This window comes from Lissotriton helveticus, chromosome 2_1 (genome assembly GCF_964261635.1).
Source record: "Lissotriton helveticus chromosome 2_1, aLisHel1.1, whole genome shotgun sequence".
In the NCBI taxonomy this organism is placed as follows: domain Eukaryota; kingdom Metazoa; phylum Chordata; class Amphibia; order Caudata; family Salamandridae; genus Lissotriton; species Lissotriton helveticus.
Genome location: NC_136059.1, coordinates 795,825,970 through 795,838,922, shown reverse-complemented (window position 1 = coordinate 795,838,922; position 12,953 = coordinate 795,825,970). Strand labels below are relative to the sequence as shown.

At 42.8% G+C, this 12,953-nt stretch overlaps 1 protein-coding gene across 3 annotated transcripts in view; it reads left to right on the top strand.

Annotated features, from left to right (window-relative positions):
* KCNN2 (potassium calcium-activated channel subfamily N member 2) overlaps positions 1-12,953 on the top strand; it is a 656,625-nt gene that overhangs the window by 445,321 nt on the left and 198,351 nt on the right. For all 3 annotated transcript variants that reach the window (XM_078675527.1, XM_078675528.1, XM_078675529.1), the window contains one exon: positions 12,501-12,642. In XM_078675527.1, the coding sequence (XP_078531653.1) occupies positions 12,501-12,642 (142 nt within the window). The remainder of the gene's footprint in view (positions 1-12,500; positions 12,643-12,953) is intronic.

Here is a 12,953-nt window from a genome sequence, read left to right as displayed (position 1 = left end):
AGGGGTCACACGGCTGGACCCAGGCAGGTCAGCACACAGGGCCCTACAACAGGGAGACAGTCCCTTATGGCGGTTCCTCCTGGAGCCCAGCAGCAGCCCCCGGCACAGGAACAAGCACAACATTTCATGGGGTCACAGCCCCTATAGCTATATTGCATTTCTCCTTTGTCTGCAGAGCACTGGGCTTGTGGGAACCAGTTAGAACTGGTTCTGGAGCACTCTGTTTACAGTGCTCACATCCTTCATTGGGAGATGGGGGCTCGGCCATCAGACACACCACAGGGGGGTGGAGCCAGCATTGACCTAGGCAGGAACAATCCTACTCAGAGCCAGGGATAACTCCTCCCACTACTCTAAATGCTGATGTCCTATTCAGCCTAGTGCTGACACACCCTGCCCCTCCTGGGGCCAAACACCTCCCAGCCCCTGTCACTCAGAAGCCAGACATGCAATTCACATCAGGCAGGCAGACACATAGCACACAGAAATGCCAACTTCTAAAAGTGGCATTTCTAAAACAGTTATAATAAATATGCACACACCATTGCGTAGCATTTATTATCACTATTCCAAATATACCAATCTTGACCACGCTGCTCCTCTCATATCAGGGATTACCACTGAAACACTTATCAGGGAATCCCCAATACATTCCTATGGGAGGGCAGTCCCACAGTAGTGATAAACCAAAATGGCGGTTTGTCAGTACCAGGACATGTCACATACTTAATGTACATGTCCTATCTTTTACCTACAATTCACCCTGCCTATAGGGCTAGCTAGGGCCTACCTTAGGGGTGACTGACATGCAGTAAAAGGGGGTCACAAACATGGCTCGCACTTTAGGTGCCACATCACAGCGGCAGTAACATTACGTGCACAGGCTCTGCAATGGCAGAGGCCGGAGATAGGTTTGAAAGGCTACTTTGGCGGGTGGCGCAATCAGCGCTGAAAGCCCACCAGTAGCATTTAATTTACCAGCCCTGGGTACATGAGGTACCACTTTACAAGGGACTGACAGGTAAATTAAATAGGCCAAACAGGTGTAGACCAATCTTACCAATTTTATCAGACAGAGCAAATGCATGTTACACTGAACAGCAGTGCCAAAGTGCCCAGAGTCCTAAAACCACCATCATCATGTCAGAAAAAAGGCTAGGAGAAAAGCAAAACGTTTAGGGATGACCCTGCAAAAAGGGCCAAGTCCAACAGATACATGGCTGTCTAGGAGCTCTGCTACTCAAAATAAATGTATGACATTACAATGCATGCTTTTAACACGCATGCCTTTACAACGCGGTATTTACAACGCATGCCTTTACAACGCATAGCGCTTTGGGGTGCTGGATAGTGAATAGTTTAATTTACTATTCCAACTCCAGTCCCCGTGGATAGTAGGGAAGGTGTTGGATAGTAAATTAAATCTATTCCCTATCCTAGAGCGCCCCCCAGCGCAATGCGTTGTAATGGTTTGCGTTGTAAATACCGCGTTGTAAAGGCACTACGTTGTAAAAGTTGCATTGTAAAGGTTGTTCACCCTCCATCACTCAAAATGCACATGCATCAGTACGTTTCTAAAACTGAAAACAACAATTCTCACTTTTTCAAAGCACAAAACCTTCTCTTAATGGCATACCTACAACATTTCTCAAATATTTCTTGTGTGTTTAAAACATATATTCAGCATTTCTCACGGAAAGGTTACATGCCAAGTGGAGCTAGCTCAAGAACTCTCAAGAGACATTCTTCAATATTAACCCTCCTCAATTTTAAACACAGAATGTATAAACAGAAATTCACCACCCTCACAGAATACATGAAATTTTCAACAGCCTTAGCGAACATAGATCACCATGTAAACATATATGTGATTTCCTGATAGGTATACACCTTCAGTCCATCTTTCCAAAAATATATAGTTTTCTACATCTTTAAGTAAACTCAAGAGTCTCACCGTACATATAGCTATCTCCAACCAGAACAACCATATCTCACAAGTGTATGCAAACCGGTCATATAAGTTACAAACAACATTAACAAGCACTTCCAAATACATACCTAACAAGTATTACTACTTTATAATTCATATATAGAGGCACAGCACAAGTTCTTATGTCTTATTCATGGCTACACTACTCCTGTTTAATAATGTGACTAACAGTACTACAGTTCCCAGAATGCAAATGATATAGAACTGTCTTTTCTGCAAATGATGCTTACACATTTAAAACATTGTCATTTGTAAAGGCATTGATCATGGAAACTTTCAGCAGTACTAACATCTTAAACACATACCCTCTGCCAGTTACACTTCATATGATTTTCTTTTTACATCAGTGTGATACTCTTTTTTCATCAAACTCCCAGATACATCTTCATTTCTAATGTACATTTTTTTTTAAATAATTAAATGTTATTTACATACCAGTGCATTGAGTTTGTAGATTATATTGTTATTTTAGCTCTTTCTGGGTTATTTTGACACTGTTGAAATTTGTAAAAACTAAGCACAAGAATGGTACGGCACTCTTTTTGCAACTATAAAATGGCAACCTCTTCAACTTTCTACTCTACGATCATGAGAAAGGCAGCAAATGAAATCATGTCTTTCATTTTAGACTACTGTATCTCTACTTGTGAATGGCTAGCATCTGTTAACCGTTTCCCTCTCTTTCAAAACAAGTTTCCTTTCTCCATGTGTTCGCAATGTTTTCGTGATGATCACAAGGAAATAACGGGAAATAAATGGCTGTCCAAACAAATATTTATCTTCATTTTTAGTTCAAACCCTGAGCCAGCTCACAAGCGCTGCTCTGGGGTTAATCTGTGGTAGTAGAGTAATGGGGAGAAGCCACACCCACTCCCTCGCCCATCTTTTTCATTGGCTTGTTTCTTTGTCGTTCTTAAATCTTGCCTTCTGATTGGTTTATAGGCTTGTTAGTCCCTCCTTTTGGCAACCATGTCGTAATTTGTATCCTTCCAAGGCTACTGGCCCCTTCACTTCGAGTGTTGCATGGTATTTAGATTGTGAGCACTATTTTCTTCCCATGCCTTCTCGCCCACCCCCGCACTCCTGTTGCCGTGCCTTCTCCCCCCGTCCGCACTCCTGTTACCATGCCTTCTCGCCCCAAGTTGAATTTTAGGAATAAGCCCCACTTGAGTGAACATGACGATCTATTTGTGCAAGCAGGCATTTAAGGCATTGTATTGTCTGATTGTAAAAGCTTTGCTTTTTTGAACAACACTGAACATCAATGAAGAATAGGAAAATACGCTTTTCAGCATGTACATTTCTACCCCCCCCAAAGTATTTTAGACGTGGGAGGAACACAATTCACTACATAGGTTTACGTTACGCTGTAGACTGATATTTGCATAACTTGTGGGAAAGGCATTGCCACTGTTTGCAATGCCACCGTGACGCCCAGCGAGACTAGATAGCTATGCAATCAGCGTAGGGGAGTGACATAATGTATGAAGTAGAGGTGAGTTGTTACAGTCAAAAAGTTATGGAGTGTGAGTTTCGGTTACAGTTGGTTATTGAGAGGCTAGGAGGAAAAGTCGGCTGAAGATTTTCGGTGTTCATGCGTCGCGTGAGACAGATTTTTGTCATATCCCGTTTTCTTCCCATACAGTTTAAATGTTGTGTTTTTATATGGAGAGACGAAGGATGAAGGTAAGCCACGAGTGATGATGCGGGCAGCACAATAGCCAAGCGATACAGTGCGCTCTATGTACTAGTGATGAGTGTTGCTGGTTGAGCCGTGGGTGCTTTCTCGCCGCTTTTGGGACCAAATACTGAATTCGAAGGACATACCTGGACTGATTCCTTGCTGCCCTGCTCTTTGGTGGTGCTGTTGGTTTCCCCCCGCCGCCACAGCTGTTGCCATTTTGCGCGGCCGCTGAGTGGGGGAAACTACATTTCCCACAAACCCCTCCTGCTCACGCCCACACGAACATGCGCCCAGTGGCGCATAAAACACCGCTAGACCTTCAGTGGAGCGGGTGCTTTCTCGCCGCTTTTGGGACCAAATACTGAACTCGGAGGACATACCTGGACTGATTCCTTGCTGCCCTGCTCTTTGGTGGTGCTGTTGGTTTCCCCCCGCCGCCGCTGCTATTGCCATTTTTCGCGGCCGCTAAGTGAGGGAAACTACATTTTCCACAAACCCCTCCTGCTCACGCCCACACGAACACGCGCCCGGTGGCGCACAAAACACCGCGAGATCTCCCGCGTCGCGGGATGTGTGCAAGAGTAGGCTGGGCGAAGCCCGGGACAAGGGCAGCCCGTCTGTGGCCATCCGGGGCAGAACGAGGCAGGGCAGGACCACCCCCTTTGCAACGGGACTTTGCACCTACTCCTTGTAACGTGGTCAGTTATTTGATACACTTATTTGTAACTTGACATCAGTTATATATAGTTGTAGTATTGGTGTTAAATGTATCACTGTATAATGAGCACTCGCAGTGGGGCTGTGGGTAATGGGGATGTGGGCTCCCTTGATGCCTTCATTGTCTGGGCGGAATCTTTTCTAAATCAGGAGATTGAGCTCACACAGAAAAGACTGTCACTGACTCGTTCTGCTCCCACTGAAACAGCAACAAGTGGTCCTTCTTCTATTCCACCTTAATTGGCTGAATGCAGCTTGGTTAATTCTTCCCATCTAGCTGCTGGATCTCCTGAGCCTGAGTTGGTAGTTGTGGATTCACCTATTATAACAAAAGATGTAGACGCAGGTATGGCCCTTCCACCACCTCCACCGCCACCTCAGATTGTCACACGATTTACACGTTCTACACTACAAACACAGGGTGGGTAAACACACCTCAAATCACAAACCACAAACAGGAAACTGAAAGCAAAGGACCTCCCTGCCACAACCCAACAGACCAACAAAGTCGCCAAAACCAAAGGCACTGCTCATGGGAAGATGGGTCCAATTGAGGTGGCTAACAACATTTGCCCCATTGATCCTTGTATCTCTAGGTGCTATTGCCATTGTAAGCAGCCCCAAACCACTCTAGAAGATTTGTTATTATCTAAGTTAGTAGACAAACTCGGAGCATTGTTAAATCCATTGCTAAACAAACTTGCAGATATTAGCACTAGACTCGATAATATCGAACATAAATTATCTACTCAGCCTAGCCAGATATCCAATGGAACCTTGATAGCTACAGGGGGACCTAGTATATGTTTGGCACCTACCTCCAGTGAACTAGCGATAGTAAATAGTGATCCTATTAGAACGGGCACAAGTGCCCCCACATCAGGCACTAACAGGGGACATTTTTCATCATGTAATCGAAATCAAAGGAGGGAAACACTAGGGATGGGGAATAACAATAATAATAGGGACCTGAACAAGGATAGCTCAAACACTGTACAAACTACTCACACCAAAGATTATTTGAACCTACCGCCCAAATGTACACCCTATGTTATTGTCCTCTCTAATGTACCACCATTAGCCCCCAATACAGTGGAACACTGGAGTTCTTTAAGAAACAGGGCACTCCATCTACTGGATATTAAGACGGGATTGGGGAGCTGTTTGTTTCAGGAATTTAAAATGGCAAGAAGGGTCCCATGGATAGGCAGACTGACTAAATCTAGTAGAGGCGATTGTATAATATTAAACTTTGGCTCAATAGAAATAGTACACAATATTCTGGAGAGAGCGGGGACAGGGCACATGGATAGAGAAGGGATACACATTTTACCCGTAGGATATTTTTATTGGACCCAACCACTTCTACCTGTTATTAGATGCCAATTACCAACCAGTGCCCCAAACCAGGGGAGGTATGAGTATAATGTATCAACATCTAACAGGTTTGAAACAGCTCTTTCTAACCTAGACTCACAAGACTGACTGCCAGGTAGGATGACAAATGACAATACATTACTAGTCCCTACTTACCGACACTCAGTAAGGAGCAAGAACTTCAGGGGACCTGCAATACACAGTTATTAATGATCCCCACTGATTCCCAGAGGCAGGCTAAGGGTGGCACTAGCCACGATATAACCAGTGGTGGGTCAACAGTTGAGGCACCTCAGAATAGTAATCCAAGTAATAATGGCTCTGATCTTAAAATCCTCAGCTGGAATGTTGCCGGTCTCGAGTCAAGATTAGTAGATAAAGAATGGTTACACCTACTCTCCTTGCAGGATATAATAATGTTTCAGGAAACATGGGCACCTCATGATCTGCATATAGAAGGGTCCCATTGCCTTAGTATAGTGGCTACCAAGCCAAATTTTGATCGGGCAGTAGGGGGCCTATTTATTGGGATCAGCATAGTAGCTGGTGGGAGCTTCAAGATTATAAATACCAATAATCCCAATATACAGGCAATAGAATATAAGCGTCAAGTCCCATTTTATTTAATAAACTTCTATATTAATGACTTCAATTCCACCCCAAACAAGAATTTTATAGCACTCTTTAAATGTATTTCTAAATTGGAGAAAGCTCAGGGCTCAGGTGAGGGCATGGGGATCTTCTTGGGGGGGGGGATTTCAATGCTAAACTCCCAAAAGACATTCGAAATATAGGCACACGACAGGCAGATCCAACCGTGCGGAGGGGATTAGAATTGAGATCCTTTCTCAGCGAACACATTCTTAGTAATGTAATGGACTTAGGCCCACACCCCACAACCCACAACCCAGCTGGTGCCAAAACACAGAGGCAGAGATAGCGTTTCAATTATTGATTTAATTTTTGTCTCTCCCTGTCTGGCGGACCGGATATTGGCCACAGAGGTTGTAGTAACAGACTTCGGGGATCACAACCCCTTGACAGTGGCTTTAAGATTAGCTCAACGGCCTGTGTATGCTACTACACAAGAGGCGAGGGACATAACCCCCTCAACAGATAAATTGAGATTAAAGTGGAAAGGGATAGATAGCGGGGAAATAACTAAGTCCCTAATAACAGGGCATCAGACAATAATTAACTCTTGTCTACTGCCAACAGCTCGCGGCCCTAACGTAATTCAAGATTTTACTAAAATATGTACTGTGATCAGATCTCTTTTATCAGTGCCATTATCCCAGGGTCCAAAAGACCCAAGATGGTTTGAGCACAACTGCTCTGAAGCAAATAGGAAATTGCGTAAGGCCCTAACAGCTATACCTAGAATTAGGGCAGATGTTAGTGTAGCCAGGAAAGCCTACAAAACAACAATAAACGAGCGGAAGGGCATTCTTCTGGGAGAACGATGGGAAGCCCTCGCAGAAATAGCAGCTGAAAAGACTGGGAATTTATTTTGGCCCGCTAGTAAGAGATTTGCGAAATATGGGCCAACAGTTAACACCAGTCAGCTGTACTATTGCTAGTAGTTCCTGGAAAAAACTATTTTCTAAAATGTATGCCTCACCACCACATAGTTTGAATTACCATGTGCAGGAACAGATTGGCAATCTACAGATAACTTTGGTGGAGGTAGAAGAGGCGATTGCACAGAGCCTTGGCAACAAGGCCCCGGGACCGGATGGGTTACCCATAGATATTATAAAATGGAAACCTGAACTATGGGCCCCAATCCTTGTGAATGTTTTTAATAGCTTACCTCAAGCATCTATGCCTGAAAGATGGGGAACTAGTGTAATTGTCCCAATATATAAAAAGGGTGATAGATCGGATCCTGTTAATTACAGACCGATCTCCTTACTTGATAATACCCTAAAGATTCTGGGCCATGTCAACTATAACAGGATCTTAGAGTGGACAGAGGAAAGCAGCATTTTATCCCCGTGCCAATTGGGTTTTAGAAGTGGGGTCGGCACAGTTGAACAATGTTTAAACCTCAAATTGGTTATTGACAAATACAACATTGCCCGTTCTGCCCCTATTTATTTAGCTTTTATGGACCGGTCATCCGCTTTTGATTCAGTTAACAGGTCCAAACTTTGGTCTATTTTATTGAGTTATGGCTTGGACCAACTATTGGTCCATTTTTTAGCATTCATACACACTGACCTCAAAACACAAGTGAGGATAGGAATGGGAGGGGAATTATCAGGACCAATTAAGATAGGAAGGGGAGTAAGACTGGGGTCCGTTTTAGCACCCCTGCTCTTTATTATTTATATTAATGGTCTGAGCAACCACCTGGAAAAGTCCACCCCAGACTTTCCCATAATAAATGGCAAATCGTTACCTGTACTTCTTTACGCAGATGATGCGGTCATAATGGGCCGCACCCCTTATTCTCTGCGCATTCTAGTAAAAAGTTTCACCGAATACATGGATGGACTGGATTTACGGGTGAATTTTAATAAGTCATTTATTATGTCATGTGGTCCAGGGAAACGTCAGCTTGACTCCATAGTAGTAGGGGACAACAGACGTACTTCCACTCATAATTTCCCATACATGGGGATGGTCTTTGCTGCAAATGGCTCGTGGACTGGGCATTTGGCCCAGTCCACGAGCAAATTCTCAAAGGCCATCAATTCGATTTTAAGTATTCCCCGACCTAAGAAATTAGGTGCCATTGAAGCAATTGTAAAGATTTTTAAACTACAATGCATCCCCGTAGCCACCTACGGGGCTAAGGTTTGGGGTGCGGCAAAGAATCAGTGTATACAGCAGGAAGAAAATCGGTTCTGTGGAAAGCTGCTGGGAGCACCGATTTCCACTTCCAAATACATCTCGCATAAGGAACTGAATCTACATTTTATATCTGATTTTATTAGCGCTCGACCCGTGTTATTTTGGCACTCTGTTTGGAGGAATCAATTAGCGACCCTGACCCAAGGAATTATAACTGACTGCTTAAAATGCGAAAGGGGAATGGAGATCCCCTGGCTCTCGGGGGTTTACAAAAGTCTGTGCAGCATTGAAAAAGGTAGCATCTTCACTTACCCAAGCAAAGTTCACTTGGTACATCAGAACGAGTTGAAGAAAGCACTCTATGCAATTTATAATTTGCATAGAATAAGGAAAGAATCCGAGAAAACCACAGTCGTCACCTACATGGGCAGGGAATTTCACAGATATCCCCTGTTATTATATTTAACCTTGCCCATGACAAGTTGGGAAAGATGTCTTTTGTTTCGACTGAGGGCTGGAACTGTTGGATTCTTGCTAAATTTTCCTCTGGGCCATCACCTGATCTTAGATAACACGAGTTGCCCTTGTGACGGGATAAGCAAACAAGATGATTTACACTTTTTCTTCGCTTGCAAGTTTTACCCGAAATATGTAAAATGGCTTTTTATTCCCCTTTTTAAAAAATATAGACCAATTACTCTGGAAGAATCATATCAATTGCTGCTTTCCTTGGACAATGAGGAGATAATTTGTCGCACTTGCTCCTTCTTGAGAATCGCTGCTCGAGCCCGTAAAATGATGGACAATGCCTGAGTCTTTTCTCTGTATATTAAGCTGTATAATTATGCTTTTATGATTTAATCAATTTTATATGGATGTTATGATAATTGTGTAAATTGTGTTTGTGCTTTTATGAATTCTTGGAATTCGAATAAAGATTATGAAACAAAACGAAACGAGTGACTTGCAGGTCACGTGTGAAGGGAAGTGTAAAGGCACAAGGACAATACGTTCAGCTCCTTGTGATCAGTGGGCTGTTTAGTCGGTTTCTCCTGACAACAATCCACAAAGGCAGCCATATTTGATAAAGTGTGCGTATCTCGTGTGCTTTGCCTCTTTGGCTAGGTGTTATAGCGCCGCGGCTTGGCCTAATAATACTTTTCCATACTCCTAGTCCTAAAGAGAGGTGTGCAGAGATGTGGGTTTAATTATGATATGATTACGTACGTATCAGGAGAAACAAACATTCATGTTCTTGGGGTTAGCTGTTATATTTACCTAACAAGTCTTCAAGAAGGTGTTAGGGATTGTGTTATGTTCGGATGGCCTGTTTCCAATCGTTTGGGTTAGCACGAGAAATACTTTCTCGAAGTTAAGACATGCATTCAGTTAAACCGCTTGTACCAATACAGTTCAATACTGGGGACTTTGGTATCGCAAATAGGGACCTAGGTGTCGCACAATGTGGGTTCATGTGGTTAATCTACCGAAACGCAGCTTTTGCCCTTTTAGCGTATTGGCGCCAATGTATTTTTGTATAATCAAAGGCGTTTGGTGCATGCGAAACAAGAGGCCCTTGGCACAAAGCTGATCCGGCTGAGTTAAATCACACAACCCGCTTTCTCAGTAAATCACCTCATATTAAGTCCGTGGTTTATGGGCGTTGTAGTCATTCAGTTGAATTGAACCAATTCTACGTACACGGGCGAATTTAGTGACTGAAAATGAAATGTAATCACAGAAACTCATTGTTTACAGTGACGTGGGGTTATCCGGTATCTCTGCCCTTGTGGGAAATTCTCATTGATTACCAACTACCATGTATGTTTATACTGTAGGCTTATTTATAAGTGATGGCCTGTAAGCATTTCTGTCATACTTAAAAAACACAGTGTGTTTCATTGGCTTGAGCTCCTCTTAGCCGTGTCGGTGCAATGTATTCATGGTAATGCAAATTATTGAGCGGCTCCTTGTTAGGGTTTCTGGACCTTCCCTGATAACTATATAAATTATTTTTTTGTTGCGCATTGTGCTGGAGAATCCTAGCTACAATTAATTCCATTTCTTTTTCTGAACGTTTCCCGAAGGAGACCTTATTTTGTGTGGTGCTCTGTACCGTGTGTAGTAGAAAGAAATCAGCGGAGGACCTCCATAATGTGCGTTCTTGGACTTCATGGACTTCATTTCTCCCATACAGAGTGTGATCTTTTTGTCGAGAAATGGGGTTCGCCTCAAGCAGTCAAGAAAAAAAGAACGAACCAGCATTTGGGCGCTTCAAAGAACAATCGGGTGCAATGGAATATGTCTCACATTTATGTGAGTTTAAGCTATTGGCATTGTAAATGGCAATGTATTTTATTTATCTTTTAAAAACCAAAACATAAATAAAAGGCATTGTCTTTACAATGCCAAAAGCTCAGTCTTGAGTAAATGTGAGACCTGTTGCATTGCAAATGCTCGTTTTTAAATGTAAATTTATTTATTTATTTATCTGAAGAGTTCTATATAGCGATGGCTAGACCCGTAGGCATCAGAGCACTTTACATGAAGATCGATGCGTTACAAGTTACAAATTACATCCTTTACCAGAGCATAGTAAAACATAGGCAAAAAACAATGTTACGATATTTCGTGGGAGGGAGGGGGAGGAAAGAGACACAGCTCGGAGACGGGCAGAACTGTGCGCAATGTCCGACTGGGTAGGTAATGCCCGAGGGGGTGAACCAGGGCCGATCTCCTCTATAGCTGTTTAGCAGCTCCACCGGGCATCAGCCATGATGCTCAGGTCTCAGCGGTCAGGACAAACTGGAAAAAACAGTTTTTCATGGATTACATTAGTTACAGTTGCATAGTCAAACACAGAAGAAACATGTCCCCAGTAGTGGAATAGAGGGAATGGGGGAGGGGAGTGGAGAAAAGGGGGCTGGGAAGCAGAGCCGAATCTGGCAAACCGGCAGTGGGAGAAAAGTACCACACGGGGGCCAGAAAAAGTTAGAGTAAGCGGGCCATAATAAATACTGCACAACAGTTTATTACATAGACCTGATTTGGAAATTAAAATGGACAAGTATCTCAAGTCTGATTCTTGGCTGTGCGTGTGTTGAGAGCCACCAGAGATGATGTGCTTGTTTCCAAGAAAAGAGGAGCTTCTGGTCTTGATGGCTGTATTACTCCATGTTGTCCATATGAAAAAGTGTCTCTTTTAAAATGTGGCAATGTCTACAGATCCTTTACATTCAATTTGTACACTGTTTTGGGGGGTTATTTACGTTTGCAAATTAGATGAAAAAATATTTGGCAAGGTATATGACTGCCTTCAAAGTTATGAACTTACAGGTGTTTAATGCCTTTCCAGTGACCACCCCTAGGAGTAGACATGTTCCCTTCTCTAACCATAAGCACAGGACACTGAAAAATCTGTCATACTTGCAACTTTTTCCCAGATGCATGTTTTGTCTATGGACGTTAACAGATCTCGATTCTTTCAGTTAGGATCTGCCATTTGTGACTGGGAAATCATTTTATTTTTACACACTGAAGTTGACTTTAGGTGTGCAAAGAAGTTTGTGAATCAGGGACAGTTGTATTGAATAATAAACCAGGTAAATGAACACCGCAGCTCCGCAGTTCTTTACATCAACAACAGTTCAGTGATGCTACTTCCTTTCTATTCAGAAATCCTTACTTTTATTGCCTCAAGCACAGTTACCAGAAGGTGGCCTATGCGAAGTTCCTTGATTTTATTTTGCATCGTGGTACCTGTGATGCAGAATCATCAGGTCGAACAATGCATTTATTCTTGCGGTCTTGGTAAATAGATGTATTATTTGTATTTTGTCGAACATTTTAATATTTATTTGTATTTTATTGAAATATGTCACTGAGTTGTGTTAAAAAAAAGTTGTGTAAAGAAAGTATGCTTTTTATTTTTAGATACCATGATCAACAGGACGTCACTAGCAACTTTCTTGGAGCAATGTGGTTAATTTCGATAACTTTTTTATCGATTGGCTACGGCGACATGGTACCGAATACATACTGTGGAAAAGGAGTTTGCTTGCTCACTGGAATTATGGTAAGCTTGTATTTCTTAATTCCATTATGTTAGCTCCCAATATGTTGTGCAGCCGACATTTGATGTGTTTCCTTCATTTGTTAGATGCTGAAACCAGTTAATGCAGTGCTTAATTTGTGCAGGTGATTTCCGGTGCTCAACACCGGCACTTAATTGTCAGCACCGGCTCTAGTGACTGTCCACCACATGGTGGCGTTGTCTTTTTTAAATTTTTGAGATGAGCACAACAACCGTCATAATAAGTCAATACACACTGGAAATTAAAAATACTAGCCACTCATGACATTAATAAAGCTGTGTGTGGCCTGAAA